Source organism: Rana temporaria, chromosome 5 (genome assembly GCF_905171775.1).
Source record: "Rana temporaria chromosome 5, aRanTem1.1, whole genome shotgun sequence".
Taxonomy (NCBI): domain Eukaryota; kingdom Metazoa; phylum Chordata; class Amphibia; order Anura; family Ranidae; genus Rana; species Rana temporaria.
Genome location: NC_053493.1, coordinates 302,678,792 through 302,701,617, shown reverse-complemented (window position 1 = coordinate 302,701,617; position 22,826 = coordinate 302,678,792). Strand labels below are relative to the sequence as shown.

At 47.7% G+C, this 22,826-nt stretch overlaps 1 protein-coding gene across 1 annotated transcript in view; it reads left to right on the top strand.

Moving 5' to 3' along the window:
* The window catches only part of NPC1 (NPC intracellular cholesterol transporter 1), a 152,558-nt gene that overhangs the window by 74,894 nt on the left and 54,838 nt on the right, over positions 1–22,826 (top strand). The window contains exons 5-7 of the mRNA XM_040354071.1: positions 13,676–13,843; positions 14,886–15,135; positions 20,171–20,247. Of these exons, the coding sequence (XP_040210005.1) occupies positions 13,676–13,843; positions 14,886–15,135; positions 20,171–20,247 (495 nt within the window). The remainder of the gene's footprint in view (positions 1–13,675; positions 13,844–14,885; positions 15,136–20,170; positions 20,248–22,826) is intronic.

Sequence of the window (22,826 nt, the reverse complement as noted above, 5' to 3'; positions counted from 1 at the left end):
AGGAGGTGGAGGACAGAGACAGCGGACATGGTACAGGAGGTGGAGGACAGAGACAGCGGACATGGTACTGGAGGTGGAGGACAGAGACAGCGGACATGGTACTGGAGGTGGAGGACAGGGACAGCGGACATGGTACAGGAGGTGGAGGACAGAGACAGCGGACATGGTACAGGAGGTGGAGGACAGAGACAGCGGACATGGTACTGGAGGTGGAGGACAGGGACAGCGGACATGGTACTGGAGGTGGAGGACAGAGACAGCGGACATGGTACTGGAGGTGGAGGACAGAGACAGCGGACATGGTACAGGAGGTGGAGGACAGGGACAGCGGACATGGTACTGGAGGTGGAGGACAGAGACAGCGGACATGGTACTGGAGGTGGAGGACAGGGACAGCGGACAAGGTACAGGAGGGGGAGGACAGAGACAGCGGACATGGTACTGGAGGTGGAGGACAGGGACAGCGGACATGGTACAGGAGGTGGAGGACAGGGACAGCGGACATGGTACTGGAGGTGGAGGACAGAGACAGCGGACATGGTACTGGAGGTGGAGGACAGGGACAGCGGACAAGGTACAGGAGGGGGAGGACAGAGACAGCGGACATGGTACTGGAGGTGGAGGACAGGGACAGCGGACATGGTACTGGAGGTGGAGGACAGGGACAGCGGACATGGTACTGGAGGTGGAGGACAGGGACTGCGGACATGGTACAGGAGGTGGAGGACAGAGACAGCGGACATGGTACAGGAGGTGGAGGACAGAGACAGCGGACATGGTACTGGAGGTGGAGGACAGGGACAGCGGACATGGTACAGGAGGTGGAGGACAGGGACAGCGGACATGGTACTGGAGGTGGAGGACAGAGACAGCGGACATGGTACTGGAGGTGGAGGACAGGGACAGCGGACATGGTACTGGAGGTGGAGGACAGAGACAGCGGACATGGTACTGGAGGTGGAGGACAGGGACAGCGGACATGGTACTGGAGGTGGAGGACAGGGACAGCGGACATGGTACTGGAGGTGGAGGACAGGGACAGCGGACATGGTACTGGAGGTGGAGGACAGAGACAGCGGACATGGTACTGGAGGTGGAGGACAGAGACAGCGGACATGGTACTGGAGGTGGAGGACAGGGACAGCGGACATGGTACTGGAGGTGGAGGACAGGGACAGCGGACATGGTACTGGAGGTGGAGGACAGAGACAGCGGACATGGTACTGGAGGTGGAGGACAGGGACAGCGGACATGGTACAGGAGGTGGAGGACAGGGACTGCGGACATGGTACAGGAGGTGGAGGACAGAGACAGCGGACATGGTACTGGAGGTGGAGGACAGAGACTGCGGACATGGTACAGGAGGTGGAGGACAGAGACAGCGGACATGGTACTGGAGGTGGAGGACAGAGACAGCGGACATGGTACTGGAGGTGGAGGACAGGGACTGCGGACATGGTACAGGAGGTGGAGGACAGAGACAGCGGACATGGTACAGGAGGTGGAGGACAGAGACAGCGGACATGGTACAGGAGGTGGAGGACAGGGACAGCGGACATGGTACTGGAGGTGGAGGACAGGGACAGCGGACAAGGTACAGGAGGGGGAGGACAGAGACAGCGGACATGGTACTGGAGGTGGAGGACAGGGACAGCGGACATGGTACTGGAGGTGGAGGACAGAGACAGCGGACATGGTACAGGAGGTGGAGGACAGGGACAGCGGACATGGTACTGGAGGTGGAGGACAGGGACAGCGGACATGGTACAGGAGGAGGAGGACAGGGACAGCGGACATGGTACTGGAGGTGGAGGACAGAGACAGCGGACATGGTACTGGAGGTGGAGGACAGGGACAGCGGACATGGTACTGGAGGTGGAGGACAGAGACAGCGGACATGGTACTGGAGGTGGAGGACAGGGACAGCGGACATGGTACTGGAGGTGGAGGACAGGGACAGCGGACATGGTACTGGAGGTGGAGGACAGGGACAGCGGACATGGTACTGGAGGTGGAGGACAGGGACTGCGGACATGGTACAGGAGGTGGAGGACAGAGACAGCGGACATGGTACAGGAGGTGGAGGACAGAGACAGCGGACATGGTACTGGAGGTGGAGGACAGGGACAGCGGACATGGTACTGGAGGTGGAGGACAGGGACAGCGGACATGGTACAGGAGGTGGAGGACAGAGACAGCGGACATGGTACAGGAGGGGGAGGACAGGGACTGCGGACATGGTACAGGAGGTGGAGGACAGAGACAGCGGACATGGTACAGGAGGGGGAGGACAGGGACAGCGGACATGGTACTGGAGGTGGAGGACAGGGACTGCGGACATGGTACAGGAGGTGGAGGACAGAGACAGCGGACATGGTACAGGAGGTGGAGGACAGAGACAGCGGACATGGTACTGGAGGTGGAGGACAGGGACAGCGGACATGGTACAGGAGGTGGAGGACAGGGACAGCGGACATGGTACTGGAGGTGGAGGACAGAGACAGCGGACATGGTACTGGAGGTGGAGGACAGGGACAGCGGACAAGGTACAGGAGGGGGAGGACAGAGACAGCGGACATGGTACTGGAGGTGGAGGACAGGGACAGCGGACATGGTACTGGAGGTGGAGGACAGAGACAGCGGACATGGTACAGGAGGTGGAGGACAGGGACAGCGGACATGGTACTGGAGGTGGAGGACAGGGACAGCGGACATGGTACAGGAGGAGGAGGACAGGGACAGCGGACATGGTACTGGAGGTGGAGGACAGAGACAGCGGACATGGTACTGGAGGTGGAGGACAGGGACAGCGGACATGGTACTGGAGGTGGAGGACAGAGACAGCGGACATGGTACTGGAGGTGGAGGACAGAGACAGCGGACATGGTACTGGAGGTGGAGGACAGAGACAGCGGACATGGTACTGGAGGTGGAGGACAGAGACAGCGGACATGGTACTGGAGGTGGAGGACAGAGACAGCGGACATGGTACTGGAGGTGGAGGACAGAGACAGCGGACATGGTACTGGAGGTGGAGGACAGGGACAGCGGACATGGTACAGGAGGTGGAGGACAGAGACAGCGGACATGGTACAGGAGGTGGAGGACAGAGACAGCGGACATGGTACTGGAGGTGGAGGACAGGGACAGCGGACATGGTACTGGAGGTGGAGGACAGAGACAGCGGACATGGTACTGGAGGTGGAGGACAGAGACAGCGGACATGGTACAGGAGGTGGAGGACAGGGACAGCGGACATGGTACTGGAGGTGGAGGACAGAGACAGCGGACATGGTACTGGAGGTGGAGGACAGGGACAGCGGACAAGGTACAGGAGGGGGAGGACAGAGACAGCGGACATGGTACTGGAGGTGGAGGACAGGGACAGCGGACATGGTACAGGAGGTGGAGGACAGGGACAGCGGACATGGTACTGGAGGTGGAGGACAGAGACAGCGGACATGGTACTGGAGGTGGAGGACAGGGACAGCGGACAAGGTACAGGAGGGGGAGGACAGAGACAGCGGACATGGTACTGGAGGTGGAGGACAGGGACAGCGGACATGGTACTGGAGGTGGAGGACAGGGACAGCGGACATGGTACTGGAGGTGGAGGACAGGGACTGCGGACATGGTACAGGAGGTGGAGGACAGAGACAGCGGACATGGTACAGGAGGTGGAGGACAGAGACAGCGGACATGGTACTGGAGGTGGAGGACAGGGACAGCGGACATGGTACAGGAGGTGGAGGACAGGGACAGCGGACATGGTACTGGAGGTGGAGGACAGAGACAGCGGACATGGTACTGGAGGTGGAGGACAGGGACAGCGGACATGGTACTGGAGGTGGAGGACAGAGACAGCGGACATGGTACTGGAGGTGGAGGACAGGGACAGCGGACATGGTACTGGAGGTGGAGGACAGGGACAGCGGACATGGTACTGGAGGTGGAGGACAGGGACAGCGGACATGGTACTGGAGGTGGAGGACAGAGACAGCGGACATGGTACTGGAGGTGGAGGACAGAGACAGCGGACATGGTACTGGAGGTGGAGGACAGGGACAGCGGACATGGTACTGGAGGTGGAGGACAGGGACAGCGGACATGGTACTGGAGGTGGAGGACAGAGACAGCGGACATGGTACTGGAGGTGGAGGACAGGGACAGCGGACATGGTACAGGAGGTGGAGGACAGGGACTGCGGACATGGTACAGGAGGTGGAGGACAGAGACAGCGGACATGGTACTGGAGGTGGAGGACAGAGACTGCGGACATGGTACAGGAGGTGGAGGACAGAGACAGCGGACATGGTACTGGAGGTGGAGGACAGAGACAGCGGACATGGTACTGGAGGTGGAGGACAGGGACTGCGGACATGGTACAGGAGGTGGAGGACAGAGACAGCGGACATGGTACAGGAGGTGGAGGACAGAGACAGCGGACATGGTACAGGAGGTGGAGGACAGGGACAGCGGACATGGTACTGGAGGTGGAGGACAGGGACAGCGGACAAGGTACAGGAGGGGGAGGACAGAGACAGCGGACATGGTACTGGAGGTGGAGGACAGGGACAGCGGACATGGTACTGGAGGTGGAGGACAGAGACAGCGGACATGGTACAGGAGGTGGAGGACAGGGACAGCGGACATGGTACTGGAGGTGGAGGACAGGGACAGCGGACATGGTACAGGAGGAGGAGGACAGGGACAGCGGACATGGTACTGGAGGTGGAGGACAGAGACAGCGGACATGGTACTGGAGGTGGAGGACAGGGACAGCGGACATGGTACTGGAGGTGGAGGACAGAGACAGCGGACATGGTACTGGAGGTGGAGGACAGGGACAGCGGACATGGTACTGGAGGTGGAGGACAGGGACAGCGGACATGGTACTGGAGGTGGAGGACAGGGACAGCGGACATGGTACTGGAGGTGGAGGACAGGGACTGCGGACATGGTACAGGAGGTGGAGGACAGAGACAGCGGACATGGTACAGGAGGGGGAGGACAGGGACAGCGGACATGGTACTGGAGGTGGAGGACAGGGACTGCGGACATGGTACAGGAGGTGGAGGACAGAGACAGCGGACATGGTACAGGAGGGGGAGGACAGGGACAGCGGACATGGTACTGGAGGTGGAGGACAGGGACTGCGGACATGGTACAGGAGGTGGAGGACAGAGACAGCGGACATGGTACAGGAGGTGGAGGACAGAGACAGCGGACATGGTACTGGAGGTGGAGGACAGGGACAGCGGACATGGTACAGGAGGTGGAGGACAGGGACAGCGGACATGGTACTGGAGGTGGAGGACAGAGACAGCGGACATGGTACTGGAGGTGGAGGACAGGGACAGCGGACAAGGTACAGGAGGGGGAGGACAGAGACAGCGGACATGGTACTGGAGGTGGAGGACAGGGACAGCGGACATGGTACTGGAGGTGGAGGACAGAGACAGCGGACATGGTACAGGAGGTGGAGGACAGGGACAGCGGACATGGTACAGGAGGAGGAGGACAGGGACTGCGGACATGGTACAGGAGGTGGAGGACAGAGACAGCGGACATGGTACAGGAGGTGGAGGACAGAGACAGCGGACATGGTACTGGAGGTGGAGGACAGAGACAGCGGACATGGTACTGGAGGTGGAGGACAGAGACAGCGGACATGGTACTGGAGGTGGAGGACAGAGACAGCGGACATGGTACTGGAGGTGGAGGACAGAGACAGCGGACATGGTACTGGAGGTGGAGGACAGGGACAGCGGACATGGTACTGGAGGTGGAGGACAGAGACAGCGGACATGGTACTGGAGGTGGAGGACAGAGACAGCGGACATGGTACTGGAGGTGGAGGACAGGGACAGCGGACATGGTACAGGAGGTGGAGGACAGGGACTGCGGACTTGGTAGTGACAGCCAGGCAGACTGGTATTGTTAGTAGTGACAGCCAGGCAGACTGGTATTGTTGGTAATGACAGCCAGGCAGATTGGTATTGTTCGTAGTGACAGCCAGGCAGACTGGTATTTTTGGTAATGACAGCCAGGCAGATTGGTATTGTTCGCAGTGACAGCCAGGCAGACTGGTATTGTTGGTAATGACAGCCAGGCAGACTGGTATTGTTAGCAGTGACAGCCAGGCAGACTGGTATTTTTGGTAATGACAGCCAGGCAGATTGGTATTGTTCGTAGTGACAGCCAGGCAGACTGGTATTTTTGGTAATGACAGCCAGGCAGATTGGTATTGTTCGCAGTGACAGCCAGGCAGACTGGTATTGTTGGTAATGACAGCCAGGCAGACTGGTATTGTTAGCAGTGACAGCCAGGCAGACTGGTATTTTTGGTAATGACAGCCAGGCAGACTGGTATTGTTAGTAGTGACAGCCAGGCAGACTGGTATTGTTGGTAATGACAGCCAGGCAGATTGGTATTGTTCGCAGTGACAGCCAGGCAGACTGGTATTGTTGGTAATGACAGCCAGGCAGACTGGTATTGTTAGCAGTGACAGCCAGGCAGACTGGTATTTTTGGTAATGACAGCCAGGCAGACTGGTATTGTTCGTAGTGACAGCCAGGCAGACTGGTATTGTTAGCAGTGACAGCCAGGCAGACTGGTATTTTTGGTAATGACAGCCAGGCAGACTGGTATTGTTCGTAGTGACAGCCAGGCAGACTGGTATTGTTAGCAGTGACAGCCAGGCAGACTGGTATTTTTGGTAATGACAGCCAGGCAGACTGGTATTGTTAGTAGTGACAGCCAGGCAGATTGGTATTGTTCGCAGTGACAGCCAGGCAGACTGGTATTTTTGGTAATGACAGCCAGGCAGATTGGTATTGTTCGCAGTGACAGCCAGGCAGACTGGTATTGTTGGTAATGACAGCCAGGCAGACTGGTATTGTTAGTAGTGACAGCCAGGCAGACTGGTATTGTTTGTGGGTAATGACAGCCAGGCAGACTGGTATTGTTTGTGGGTAATGACAGCCAGGCAGACTGGTATTGTTTGTGGGTAATGACAGGCAGACTGGTATTGTTAGTAGTGACAGCCAGGCAGACTGGTATTGTTAGTAGTGACAGCCAGGCAGACTGGTATTGTTTGTGGGTAATGACAGCCAGGCAGACTGGTATTGTTTGTGGGTAATGACAGCCAGACTGGTATTGTTATGCAGCACATAAGAGCTGGATCACCTGCATGTAACACAGACACCATTCTGTAAACTTGGAGGAAGGTTAGTGGGCTGGAGGAGGCGGGAATATGTGTGGGAGGAGAGAGGAGAATCGAATGTGTATAGGCAGAGGGGCGGGAATATGTGTGGGAGGAGAGAGGAGAACATGATGTGTATAGGCAGAGGGGCGGGAAGGGGTGTATACTGGGGGTGGTTTGGGCGGAGTGCTGCTAAAGTGTGCATGAGAACTTTGCTCGTTCTCATCCACACTTGGAAACTAAAAAATCGCTTCTGCACATGCGCGAACCGCTAAGCCTAATGGGAACTGTAGTTCCCATTAGGCGGTGATGTTTAGAACAAGAACGCGCACCGCAAAACCAGCATGTCAGGAGAAAGAAAACTCAGGACGGACGGAAGATACAATGAATGTCCTTTTAAACAGGTACAGCAAGATTTTAAACAATAATTATGACGTTTTTCGTTCACATATGTGTGAAGACTATATTTTAAACCAATAAAAATTTTTCCTTTAGTGACTCTTTAACTATTCTGCCTAGCAACAACACTTTGAAGGCATCTAAAAAAAATTTTTTTTTTTTCTTAAAGGACTAATGAATTTTTTTTAAAACTACTGATGTAATGTTATATTTATGGGTGGAACTCCACTTTAAGCAAGCTGCTAGCAGGCTTTATTAAAGCGGCAATAATCCCAAAAGCAAACACTATATGGCAGCTTACCAATTCTTAGATGTGTTGGCTGCATTCGTTTTTTTTTTTTTTTAAGGCGCCATTTCATTTTCACCTGGTGATCCAGCTAGTAAGTTCTTTGAGAAACAACAGAACACACTTTCCTGCAGATGTAACCGTTGGACTGACACAAACCAGTGTGTTCCTTTGAGAAACAGACTTACTGGCTGGATCACCAGGTGAAAATGAAAGAGCCTTAAAAAGAGAACAAATGCAGCCATCACATCTAAGAATTGGTAAGCTGTCATATAGTGTTTGCTTTTGGGTTTAATACCACTTTAATGAAGCCTGCTAGCAGCTTGTTTGGCGTGGTATTAATCCCAAAAACAAAAATGTATTGGGTTGCAGCTTACCAATTCTCAGACGTAGTGGCTGCATTTGTTTTCTTTTTACGGCTTTTTTCCCTTTTTTTTTTCCACCTGGTGATACAGCTGGTAAGTCAACAGACCAAGCTGTCCAGACAAAGTAGCAGAGATTGTTGAGACAAACCATTTAACATGGAGTGCTTACAATAATCTGCATTTATTTATATTAAAACTTTATCCCAAAAGGAAAAACATAACTGCTTATAAAGTGTGAGCTCATCTTTGTTAGTCAAGTCCATCTAAAGCTGGCAATAGATGGGCATTTTTCTGTTCAGCCAGGGGAACAAACACAAAACAAATGGATTCCTCCATACAGACAAGCAAAGCCCACTGAGTTGTGATAATTTGACAGCAGGGACTCCCCGCTGCCAGAATACACGGATCTATGGCTGCAGCCACTGATTAAGAATTTTTCCAATAAGCCCATTCTACAGAAGCCAATCGCTCGACTTCTTCAGTTGAGTGGGAGTGGCCACACATCAAAATTCGCCCAGTTCCTGCCATCCATGGCCAGCTTTATACTACACTCACCCCAGATTGACAATGCTGCTGTCCAAAGGTGTCTACTTTACTATTCCACCCAGAATACAGACCCCCTAAGACATAGTGTGAAATAAAAAAACAAATGCAGCCACCACATCTAAGAATTGGTAAGCTGCAACCTATTACATCTTTGTTTTTAGGTTTTGTACCGCTTTAAAGAGACAGTGAGCTTTACAATTAAGATTTGTGCTTAACCTTACCAAAGCCATGGGTGCTCTAAAGGCTTCTACAAAGCTGCTTTGAGCTGGCTAAAAGTGCTGCAAATACTTTGTAAGATCTTGCTGTACACACTATTTTTATCTAAGCTAAACCCCATATTTATAACGCTGTAAGGAAACCATTGCTGATATCTTCTGGAAATCAAGAGGTCTGCTATGGCAGCCTCCATATTTCTCACAGTGCGGATTTTCTTTAAAGGATAAACCCATTCCCCTGTAAAAGCGGGTGGGGGTTGTTTCCCCTGCAGCCACTGTCACACTTTAAAATCAGCATAGGTGGCCAGGGCTGTGCCTGCACAGCCACATCATTCATTCAGTGATTGGAAAAACTAGAAGATCCATTGTGCTGATCAGCCCACTAGTTGTCCATTCACCCTCCCTCCAGGTTTCTAAACTGAAATCCTGCAGAGAGGTACGAGCAGAAGGCTGGAGGGAGATTGTGCCAGGGTGCCACTTTTTGAAGGTGTAATACTTTGCTGTCTCCTGTAGAAAAAAATAATAAATGCACTTATTTTTTGCAGAAACCAAAAAAAAAAAAAAAAAAGTGCATTTATTATTTTGTTAAAGGTGAACTTGGCCTGTAATGTGTTGTAGTGCTCTCATGCATATGGGAAAAATAAAGATGGGTAGAATCAGCGTCAAAATAAATATGAATAGTGTCTAAGCTGCTCCTCTAAATTAGGTGTGAACCATAAATTGGAAATAGTGTTTGTGGAGGGCGCAAATTATAGTGCTCAATACTTGAATATAATAATTGATTATTACCAATAAAATTACCAATATATAAATCAAATGCACACAAGTGATAATAGTACATAAACTGATGATGCAATAATAATCGCTAGAAAATTAAATAATAAAAAAAAAATATATATATATATATATATATATATATATATATATATCTCTATATATATATATATCTCTATCTCTCTCTCTCTATATATATCTCTCTCTATCTAGCTCTCTATCTAGCTCTCTATCTAGCTCTCTATCTAGCTCTCTATCTAGCTCTCTATCTAGCTCTCTATATATATATATATATATATATATATATATATATATATATATATATATATATATATATATATATATATATATATATATATATATATATATATATATATATATATATATATATATATATATATATATATATATCTCTATCTCTCTCTATCTAGCTCTCTCTCTCTATCTAGCTCTCTCTCTCTCTATCTAGCTCTCTCTCTCTCTATCTAGCTCTCTCTCTCTCTATCTAGCTCTCTCTCTCTCTATCTAGCTCTCTCTCTCTCTATCTAGCTCTCTCTCTCTCTATCTAGCTCTCTCTCTCTCTCTCTCTATCTAGCTCTCTCTCTCTCTCTCTCTATCTAGCTCTCTCTCTCTCTCTCTCTATCTAGCTCTCTCTCTCTCTCTCTCTATCTAGCTCTCTCTCTCTCTCTCTCTCTCTCTCTCTCTCTCTCTCTCTCTCTCTCTCTCTCTCTCTATCTAGCTCTCTCTCTCTCTCTCTCTATCTAGCTCTCTCTCTCTCTCTCTCTATCTAGCTCTCTCTCTCTCTCTCTCTATCTAGCTCTCTCTCTCTCTATCTAGCTCTCTCTCTCTCTATCTAGCTCTCTCTCTCTCTATCTAGCTCTCTCTCTCTCTATCTAGCTCTCTCTCTCTCTATCTAGCTCTCTCTCTCTCTCTCTATCTAGCTCTCTCTCTATCTAGCTCTCTCTCTCTCTCTCTCTATCTAGCTCTCTCTCTCTCTCTCTCTCTATCTAGCTCTCTCTCTCTCTCTCTCTCTATCTAGCTCTCTCTCTCTCTCTCTCTCTATCTAGCTCTCTCTCTCTCTCTCTCTCTATCTAGCTCTCTCTCTCTCTCTCTCTCTATCTAGCTCTCTCTCTCTTTTATTTATATATATATATATATATAAATGTCCCAATATCAGTGTGAAATCTAATAATGAATCCGTAATTGCTTGCTTAAGGTGATGTAAGTGATCCTCCACCATACATTCAAATATTCTGTCTTCACCTAAAAGTGCTCAGATATAAGATGCGCTTACCACAATTATTTAACTTCTTTACTGAAAAAGAAAGTCAAATAAAGTGTTGACAGAATTGTGCCTGTACACATGATGGATAGCTGGAAAATTTCCTAATGCCTCACTCCCGGAGTCCAGGTAAGATGTATGATACGATGTATAAACAAACAGAGAAAAAGCCCATAGCGTAATACTGTTTATTTAAAATGGATGTATAAAAAATGCCAAGTGGCTCCTTACATTAAAATGTGCCTTCCCGGCACTGGGGCTGCAGGCACAAAGGAATTTGTTACACGCCTGCAGCCCCCGGGAAGGCACATTTTGCCTGGACTCCGGGAGTGAGGCATTAGGAAATTTTCCAGCTATCCATCATTTGTACAGGCACAATCCTGTCAACGCTTTATTTGACTTTCTTTTTTAGTAAAGAAGTCAAATAATTGTGGTAAGCGCATCGTATATCTGAGCACTTTTGGGTGAAGACAGAACATTTAAATGTATGGTGGAGGATCACTTGCATCACCTTAAGCAAGCAATTACGGATTCATTATTGGATTCCACACGGATATTGTGACATATATTATATATATATATATATATATATATAATATATTTTTTTATTTATTTAGTTAAATTTTCTAGTGATTATTATTGCATCATCGGTTTATGTACTATTATCACTTGTGTGCATTTGATTTATATATTGGCAATTTTATTGGTAATAATCAATCAATTATTATATTCATGTATATAGCACTATAATTAGCGCCCTCCACAAACACTATTTCCAATATGTGAAAATTAGTCGCACACATTGGATGCCATTTCCTGTTCCACCTCACTGTATTTCTCTACAGGTTTTCTTTTTGAGCACAATTGCCCATTTAGTCCAAAGTGACAGGTTCTCTTTATCTTTAATACATTCTATGCATTAAGATAAAAAGTCTTCGGTGTGCAGCAGCCCCCCTAATACCCGAGGTCCCTCTCTATCCAGCGATGTCCACGAACGTCTTGGCAGTCCGAGATTCTCCTTCCTGATTGGCTGTGACACAGTAGCGGCACCATTGGCTCCCGCTGCTGTCAATCAAAATCGGCTATCGGGGGAGAGAGGGGGCGGGGCTGGTTTGGGGCTCCACGTCTGGCTACACAGAGCTGTGACTCGGCTTGGGTGCCCCATAGCAAGCTGCTTGCTGTGGGGGCACTAAACAGGAGGCAGGAGCCAGGATCACAGAACAGGGACCTGAGAAGAAGAGGATCGCGGGCTTCTCTGTGCAAATCCACTGCAACAGAGGAGGTAAATATAACATGTTTGTTATTTTTTATAGGAAAAAAAAATGAGACTTTACAATCACTTTAAGCCCAGGTTCACACTGACTGCTGGAATTAAATTGTGCGAATTAAGGTAAACGCACACAATTTCCCAACTTCGGGGGCGATTTCAGAGACATCTGTGCAGGTTTCTGCACAGATGTCAATGGAAATCCCACCGCGAAATTGCCAAAAGTAGTACAGAAACTAGTGCAAGAACGGATGCGCTGCCGAAAATGCAGTGTCGCACCGATTAGGACGGTGCCATTGCCATACAGACACAATAAATATATGGGAGCTGTTTTACCTGTCAAAAGATTTGTATTTCTGTCCGTCCAGTTCTAAGATTTATAGTGCCCTGGCAGACCGCACAACTCTGCCTGGCAGGCAGGTGACCTAATTTTTCTATACTGCAGTTAAGTAATATAACTAGGTCTTATAAGTGTCCACAGTTTGTGACTGAAGAGTAAGCCCCGGTTCACACTGATGTGACGATCGCTCCAATTTTGGAGCACTCGTCTCATCAGAAGTTAGACCCCAATCTGCAATGGAACTGTTCTAATCGATGCAACTTGAGTCGCTTTGACTTAGAAAAAGGTTTCTGCACTATTTTTGGTACGACTTACATTGGTTTTTGTTAGAGTCGCATGCAAGTCGTGTCAGTCACGCAACTTTGAAGCCGTGACCCTGTGAACCCAGGCTGAAGGAGAAACATCAGACTAATGAGCTCATTGGTCTATATTTATGCTGTCTCTTTCCATCAATGTTCTTTTGTTTGCAGGTGAGCATTGCAGCAGAGCTGATTGGCTAATCATGCTGCTTCTCATACTCCCACTTTGGGCTCTGCTGTACAGTACAGAATGATTTAGCAGTCCTGTAAAGACATACAGCCGTCCTTTAGTATGTGGAGTGGGATCTGGTCACATGCTCTTATTCATTTTCTGTTTGGCTCTATTACAGTTTGAATTAATATACTCCATTGCTTTTTTGTGTTTAAATAGACATTGAAAATGTTTTTCGTGTTTTTTGCAGTACTTCTGTATGCTACCTTTCACTAGTTTTATGCTGGCAGAAATCAGTAGGTGAAATTGTGTATTCAGCCTGTCATGGCTTTTTTTTTTTTTTGCACATGTTTTTGTAGGCGGTGAGGATGTCATCCAATTTTCAACCATATAAAGTAGGCTTTTCATCTCATGCTATTCTGCCTTAGAATGACACCTAAAGCAATGTAAACCTAAAACGTCATAAAGGTGATCCTTAATTTTTATTTGTAAAAACGAACAATATATTGTGTCTTCTCTTATTCAGCTATGTACAATGCCTGTAAGGATGTAGAAGCCCCATCCAGTAATGTTAAAGCTTTGAGTCTGATGTGTGGAAGAGAAGCTAAAGATTGCAATGCAACCAACTGGATCCAATACATGTTCAACAAGGATAACGGGCAGATTCCTTTCACCATCACACCTTACTTTTCAGGTACAGTACAGCCAATTGTCTAGCTAGGGGGCCTCAGATAGGGGTCTGTCCAGGATTTAAGGAGTTTAGCAGCACTTGGAGGGTGAGGAGATATTGATCGAAGTTGAGGTTGGAGTGTCTGGCCCAGGAAGACCTGAGTTTCCCGTTATTGTCGTTGATCCTCATCTTTTTGATACAGGTCTTAACCTGAGAAATTTTCTTATTTTCTATGCCTTAGCAGTAGTATGTGCTATAACTATAAAGAGCAATGATTTTCATTGCGTATTTAGTGATATGAAGTGGGCGTTGTTGAAAAGCTTCTCACAATTTTAATGGTGAATGATCCAGTATTCTGTAGGTCCTATCCTTCAGGCTTTAGTGGAACCAGACTGGTATGTGGGAGTAGAAAATGTCCCGGTGTCAGTGGGAGTAAACAAGGCCTCATTCCAGGTATTGGTAGAAGGAATGATGCCCCCTCGATGGTGTCGTTGGGAGGAATAGTGCCCCCTCGATGGTGTCGTTGGGAGGAATAGTGCCCCCTCGATGGTGTCGTTGGGAGGAATAGTGCCCCCTCGATGGTGTCGTTGGGAGGAATAGTGCCCCCTCGATGGTGTCGTTGGGAGGAATAGTGCCCCCTCGATGGTGTCGTTGGGAGGAATAGTGCCCCCTCGATGGTGTCGTTGGGAGGAATAGTGCCCCCTCGATGGTGTCGTTGGGAGGCATAGTGCCCCCTCGATGGTGTCGTTGGGAGGCATAGTGCCCCCTCGAGGGTGTCATCGGGAGGCATAGTGCCCCCTCAATGGAGCCACAGTAACAATGGGAGGGAGTGATACCCCAAGGTATCGCAAATGGCAATAACGGCGCGCAAATGGCAATAACTGGCCCCTGGGCCACAGTTTGGAGACCTCTGGTGTAGATCATTTGATAGATTCTGTTCCAGAATCTATGTATGAGGGACTCGCTACCTTCCCAACGTATTCACACACAAATTTAGTTTGTAAGATATCTGCTGGGAATTTTTTTTTTTTCGTACTAACAAAAGAATTGTATGTGTTCCTTACAGATAATCCACTGCACCACATGATTCCCATGAACAATGCTACAAAGGGATGCAATGAGTCTGTGGATGAAGATGGTGCCCCATGTAGTTGTCAGGACTGTACCCTTGTCTGTGGCAGTAAACCAGCACCACCTCCTCCTCCAGCTCCCTGGCTTATCTTTGGCTTTGATGCTATGGTTATAATCATGTGGATATCCTATGCTGCATTTTTACTTCTCTTCTGCTCTATTCTCATTGGAGCTTGGTGTTACAGGTACATAGACATGTTCAATCTGCTTCCATATGACCAAACCACCTGGGCTCAGCACCTGCTTAAGAATTTCATTACCCAGCATGCATTCTGTTAACCGCATTTCTTTAGTCTAGTTTTTGTCTTTTATTCATTAGCATTAGGTTAGAGCAGTGTTTCTCAATTCCAGTCCTCAAGGCGCCCCAACAGGTCAAGTTTTTAGGATTTCCCTCAGATGAAACGGCTATGGTAATTTCTAAGGCAGTGAAACTGATCAAATCACCTGTGCAAAATAATGGAAAGCCTGAAAACATGACCTGTTGGTGCGCCTCAAGGACTGGAGTTAAACACTGGGTTAGAGCACCGAAAATTGATTTGTTCATTTAACCACTTTGTTACCGGGCCTATTTTGGCACTGTTCTCCTTTATGTAAAAATCACAATTTTTTTGCTAGAAAATTAATCAGAACCCCCAAACATTATATATTTTTTTTTAGCAGACACCCTAGGGAATAAAACGGCGGTCATTGCAACTTTTTTTCTCGCACGGTATTTGCGCAATAATTTTTCAAACGCCTTTTTTTAGGGAAAAAAACAGTTTCATGAATTAAAAAATAACAAAACAGTAAAGTTAGCCCAATTTTTTTGTATAATGTGGAAGACGATGTTACGCCGAGTAAATAGATACCTAACATATCACGCTTTAAAATTGCGAACACTCATGGAATGGCGCCAAACTTCGGTACTTAAAAATCTCCATAGGCGACGCTTTAAATTTTTTACAGGTTACTATTTTTGAGTTACAGAGTAGCTCTAGTGATAGAATTGTTGCACACGCTCTAACGCACGCGATGATACCTCACATGTGGGGTTTGAACGGTGTTTACATATGTGGGCGGGACTTGCATGCACGTTCGCTTCTGCACGCGAGCGACCGGGACAGGGGCGTTTTAAAATTTTTTTTTTATTATTTTATTTTATTTTTTTACTTCATTTTTTTATTTTTACACTTTTTTTGACTTTTTTTTTTTTTTATCACTTTTATTCCTATTACAAGGAATGTACACATCCCTTGTAATAGGAATCACTGTGACAGGTCCTCTTTATGGAGAGATGTGGGGTCAATAAGACCCCACAGCTCTCCTACAGGCTTACAAGCATGAAATCGGTGAAAAACATTTCACCGATTACATGCCGACAGCCGCGATTGCGGCTTTGTTTACTTCCGGGTACCGGGCGTGACGTCATAACATCGCGCCCGGCCCTCCGACGGTCATAGAGATGACTGTGACCGTCTGGTCACCAGTCATCTCTATGGTTCAGCAACGCGTGCCGGCCGATTCGCTCTCCGGGCCCCCGATGGCACGGGAGAGCCCGGAGAAGCACCGGATGGCGGCGGGAGGGGGGGGACGTCCCCTCCCGCTGCCTAGAAGAACGATCGAGCGGCGGAACCGCCGCTTTGATCGTTCTTCTGGTGCACAGAATCGCCGGCTGAAGACAGAGATATCTGAATGATGCCTGCAGCTGCAGGCATCATTCAGATATCAACGCTCAAAGTCCAGGACGTCCCAGGACGTCCTACGGATCTGAAGTGGTTAAAGACGGTTTATTGGGCTGAGTGAACTCTGGAATTCTTATAGCATGAACATTTTCACCGTTCCTGCCCGAGTTTCACTGTTTCCTCTCCTACCGATGTGTTATCAGTAACACATTTAAAACCTCAGGAAGAGTTCTTCCCCCTTGTACTGGCTAAGCCACCTGTGCGGAGAGCGCAAACCGAGGACTTGCCACAAGGGTCACCAAGAGACTTAAAGTGGTTGTAAAGGCAGAAGTTTTTTTTTTTATCTTAATCCATTTTTTGCTTTACGGTAAAAAAAACTGTATGCAGCAGCCCCCCTAATACTTACCTGAGCCCCATCTCGGTCCAGCAATGTGCATGAGTGCCTCAGCCGTTTGGGACTCTCCTTTCCGACAAGGCTCCCACTGCTGTCAATCAAAATCAGTTGGTCAATGAGGAGAGAGAGGGGGCAGGTCAAATCACGGCTCGGCGTGTAAATGGACACAGAGCTGCTGCTCGGCTCGGGTGCCCCCATTGTAAGCTACTTACTGTGGGGGCACTCGGGAGGAGCCATGAGTGCCTGCAAGGGACTCAGGGAGAGGCTCTGAGCTGCTATGTGCTAAACCATTTCAGAGTAGGCAAGTATAACATGTTTGTTATTTTCAAAGAAAAAAAAATGGAAACTTTAGTATCACTTTAAGAATACATTTGGAGCCTTATGTAATAGAGATATATATGATAAGAAAATGTGTTGCTTGTAGTAGCCGTGCAGCATCCAACTGTTACTTCTGCCGTTCATGCTTAAAAAATGTCTATGGGCAGCATAACATGTTCCTGTTGGCAAACTTCATTTGCCTCTAAGTCAGTGGTTCTCAACCTGGGGGTCAATTCACGATTTGCCAGGGGTCACTGAATCCTGGGCTGTTCCTGAAGCCTGTACCACTCTCCCAGCCTTTTCATGGCTGCACAGCAGAAAGGCGAACAAAGAGCGGTACATCCATCAGGGGTTTTAATACTGTGCAAGGGACTTGGGGAGCACTAAATATCCATGGGTTAGGAGCGCAAATTACTTGTCTTGCCTTGGGTGCTCACAGCCCGCGCTACGAAAATAATTTTACTGTTGGGGGTCCCCACAACTTGGGAAATTTTTATTAAGGGGTCACCGCACTAGAAAGGTTGAGAACCACTGCTCTAAGTGGATTTTTTTCTGAAGCCTCTCTCAAAATCTGGAACAATATACACTCACCAGCCACTTTATTAGGTACACCTTGCCAGTACCGGGTTGGGCCCCATTTTGCCTTCAGACCTGCCTTCATTCTTCATGGCATAGATTCAACAAGGTGTTGGAAACATTCCTCAGTCCATATTGACATGATAGCATCACAAAGTTGCTGCAGATTTGTCGGCTGCATATCCATGATGAGAATCTCCCGTTCCACCACGTCTGGTGACTGTGGAGGCCATTGGAGTACAGTAAACGCATTGTCATGTTCAAGAAATTAAGAAAGCTTTGTGACATGGTGCATTATACTGCTGGAAGGAGCCATCAGAAGATGGGTACACTGTAGTCATAAAGGGATGGACATGATCAGCAACAATACTCAGGTAGGCCGTGGTGTTTAACCACTTGCTTACTGGGCACATATACCCCCCTCCTGCCCAGGTGAAATTTCAGCTTTCGGCACTGCGTCGCTTTAACTAACAATTGCGCGGTCGTGCGACGTAGCTCCCAAACAAAATTGACGTCCTTTTTCCCCCACAAATAGAGCTTTCTTTTGGTGGTATTTGATCGCCTGTGCGGTTTTTATTTTTTGCGCTGTAAACAAAAAAGTGCGACAATTTTGAAAAAAATACAATATTTTTTACTTGTTGCTATAATAAATATCCCAATTTAAAAAAACAAAAACAATTTTTTTTTCTCAGTTTAGGCCGATACGTATTCTTCTACATATTTTTGGCAAAAAAAAAAAAAAAAAATCGCAATAAGCCACTGGTTTGCGCAAAAGTTATAGCGCCTACAAAACAAGGGACAGAATTATTATTTTTTATTATTTTTTTTTTTTTACTAGAAATGGCGGCGATCTGCGATTTTTATTGGGACTGCGACGTTATGGCGGACACATCGGACACTTTTGACACATTTTTGGCGCCATTCACATTTATACTGCGATCAGTGCTATAAATATGCACTAATTACAGTATAAATGTGACTGGCATTGAAGGGGTTAACACTAGGGGGTGAGGAAGGGGTTAAATGTGTACCCTAATTAGTGTTCTAACTGTGGGGGAAGGGGGGTGACTGGGGGGGGGTGACCGATCTATGTCCCTATGTACAAGGGACACAGATCGGTCTCCTCTCTCCCTGACAGCACGCTGTCTCTGTGTAAAACGGCAATGAGAGACGATCTCATATGTTTACATATGAAAACATCTCTCATTGGCCGCACAGATCGCATCGCAAACGGCCACTCTGATTGGCTGTTCGCGGCGATCTGTGATTGGCTGTGTCCAAGGGACACGGCCAGCACAGAAGTTCCCCGCTGCGCGCTCTGGAGCGCGCGCAGGGAACGCGCAAAGGGGCGGACGTCAATTGACGTCCACTTGGATTTTGGGATCCGCGCTGTAGCCGTCATTTGACTATAGCGCGGGTCCCAAGAGGTTAAATGATGCTCAATTGGTACTAATGGGTGCAAAGTGTGCCAAGAAAATATCCCCCACACCATTACGCCACCACCAGCCTGAATCGTTACTACAAGGCAGGATAGATCTATGTTTTCATGTTTTTTATGTCAAAATCTGACCCTACCATCTGAACATCGCAGCTGAAATCGAGACTCCTCAGACCAGGCAATATTTTTCTTATTGTCCAATTTTATTATTGTCCAATATTGCTATCACAAGGGATGAATAACACCCCTTGTGATAGCATGGGCCATGACAGGTCCTCTTTATGGATAGATCTGGGGTCTACTCTCCTCCAGTGAATGGACTTTTGCTGATACACCCCTCCTCCCTGCACAGCCATTCACTGGGAAGTTCAGTCCCAGACTATGGAATGCTTTACCAACCAGCATTCGGTTGGAGGAGAACCACCAGGCCTTCAGAAGAAAGATCAAAACGCATCTCTTTTGATATCAAAGGAGACAGGAACAACGAGCGCCCAGAGGCGATTTAGTTCGCATGTGCTGCGCTATATACGTTTTTTTCACTCACTCAGTGTGCTGCTGTTTCTCCTTCCCATCTCTCTGAGCTCCCTGTGCAGATTATGTGATAAATTATATTAAAAAAAGGGGGGGGGAGCTATTTATAATGTGTGTTGTGTGGGTTTTATTTTTTTTTGTGTATATTTAAATATTTTGCCTTTTTTTATTTTAAACTGAATGGGTTGTTTTAAAAGCGGATCAGTATTTTCAAACGTTCAGTATTTTATCCTGCTGCTTGTTTTTCATACATTAGCATGTGACATTAAACACCTTTTTTATTTGTCCTTTTTCTCCTCCAGAAAAAAGAAGATCGTTTCAGAATATGCTCCGATTGACAGCACCTTGGCCTACTCTGTGAATTACACAACTGTATCAGGTATACCACTTTGAGTAACTCTGGGGGTGCCGATTTCATAAGATTTCCTAATTGACATGCAAGCTCTCCTGTAAAAATGCTGCTGGATATGTTGTGCTTTTTCAAGTCTCCATTTTTTGTGTGGAATTACCCTTTTAAGTGCCACATATTATAAATGGTTAAATACGGATGAGCTTTTATTGCTGACAAGTGTTTTTAATGGTACATTGTTCTAAGTTCTCCTGGGTGTGTATGGGAGTTGGTTTAATTTGGGTGTAATGGTACGTGAATTAAAGGGCTGTGAACATAATTACCTAGATAATAAAATGCTCCTAACCTGTGATGTAGCTGAATAGTTAAATACACATTAAGGCTCCGTTTACACTGCTGCGACTTGGGACTTGTGAGACCCCAAGCGTGTACACAGAGCCGATGTAATTGCCCGGCAGGCGCGATGACCGCAGCGTGTACACAGAGCCGATGTGTGTGCCCGGCAGGTGCGATGACCGCAGCGTGTACACAGAGCCGATGTGATTGCCCGGCAGGTGCGATGACCGCAGCGTGTACACAGAGCCGATGTGAGTGCCCGGCAGGCGCGATGACCGCAGCGTGTACACAGAGCCGATGTGAGTGCCCGGCAGGTGCGATGACCGCAGCGTGTACACAGAGCCGATGTGAGTGCCCGGCAGGTGCGATGACCGCAGCGTGTACACAGAGCCGATGCGAGTGCCCGGCAGGTGCGATGACCGCAGCGTGTACACAGAGCCGATGTGAGTGCCCGGCAGGCGCGATGACCGCAGCGTGTACACAGAGCCGATGTGAGTGCCCCGCAGGAGCGATGACCGCAGCGTGTACACAGAGCCGATGTGAGTGCTCGGCAGGCGCGATGACCGCTAGGCAGGTGTGATCTGTGTGTGTAAACGGACAGATCACAGTTCTCTCAGGGGAGAGGAGACTGATCGTGTGTTCATACAATGTATAAACACAGATCTCTCTCTCTCTTTTGCCCTAGTCAGTCCCACCCCCCCTACAGTTAGAACACATACGATGGAACACAGTTAACCCCTTCCCTTCCATTGACATTTATACAGTAATCAGTGCATTTTTAAAGCACTAATCGCTGTATAATTGTCAATGGTCCCAAGAATGTGTCAAAAGTGTCAGATCTGTCCGCCGCAATATCACAATCCCGATAAAAATCGCAGATCGCCACCATTACTAGTAAAAAAAAAAAAAATAATAATGCCATACATCTATCCCCTATTTTGTAGACGCTATAACTTTTGCACAAACCAATCAATATATACTTATTTAAAAAAAAAAAATTTTTTTTTTTCTCTAAATTGTCCTCTTCTTTTCTTTTGTTTTATAGTGCAAAATATAAAAACCGCAGAGGTGATCAAATGCCACCAAAAGAAAGCTTAATTTGTGGGGGGAAAAAGATAGTAAATTTTGTTTGGGTACAACGTCGCACGACTGCGCAATTGTCAGTTAAAGCGATGCAGTGCCGAATCGCAATAAATGCTCTGGTCAGGAAGGGGGTAAATCCTTCCGGGGCTGAAGTGGTTAATGGAAGTCAGATCCTCACCTATATTGATGTGATTTGAATCTAACATTACAGGGAGATTACCCAGGCATTTCCTGTGGTATAGCCCCTCCCTCGCTTCAAAGTAGTACTCGAGTCACCAGAAAATCGCCAAGAAATCACCTGGCAAAGTTGCACCATATGTTGTGTGACTTTCAGGTCCCATTAGTGTGAACAGAGCCTAAGGGCTTCCACTTCTTCTGCTTGGGACATAGCCGTTTGTCCCCAGGTGCCTTAGACTGCGGAATGCAAATACATTTTTCCTATAGGATACCCTCGGCGATACTTGGCATGACAGTGACATGTCAGATTAAAGTTGAGAAGCGGGGGAGGGGGTGTTCTGCTGTCGGAAATGACATCTTACATTAGAGTGAGAAGTGGGGGTTCTGACTTCTTACCTCTTCTCCCAAGCAGCCAGCGAGTTGAGGGGCTGAAAATTACTTCTCACCAGACAGAGAGATGGGGCCTCTAGTAATTTTGGGGGGCCCTCCACAGCTTTGCAGGGCCCTAAGCGGCTTGCATAGTGAGCCTATAGGGCGGATCGGCCCTGGCAGCTGTGCATGGTAGCCAATCGGCTTCTAGCTTCAGCTTGTTCAAATAAGCTTTGGCAATAAAATCTGAAAGTTGAGTTGCACCAGATTTTGCACGCCCTAGTTTTAGTACATAACCCCACTGTGTAGGAATACCTCCTGGCATTTCATTGTATTGTGCGCCATCCTGTTTAATACAACACGGTTTCTTGTTCCTGGTGCCTCACTTTTCATAGTGCTCCCTAATTCTGTATCCAAAAAGGCATAAATGCAAAGAAAGTCTGTTCTGAGAAAATACATAGGCTACCATATAGCACTGGACGTATGAGAATGCTGGTAGTTATGTTGACACACAGCAGGGTTACAGCAAAAAGAGGGGTTGAAGGGTTAAGGCTGAAGTTAATGGTAAACATTATTATCACTCAAAGGAATAGGTGAGAGTTCAGGGACATTTTTGCATGCTCTTGCATATTTATTTTCTTTTT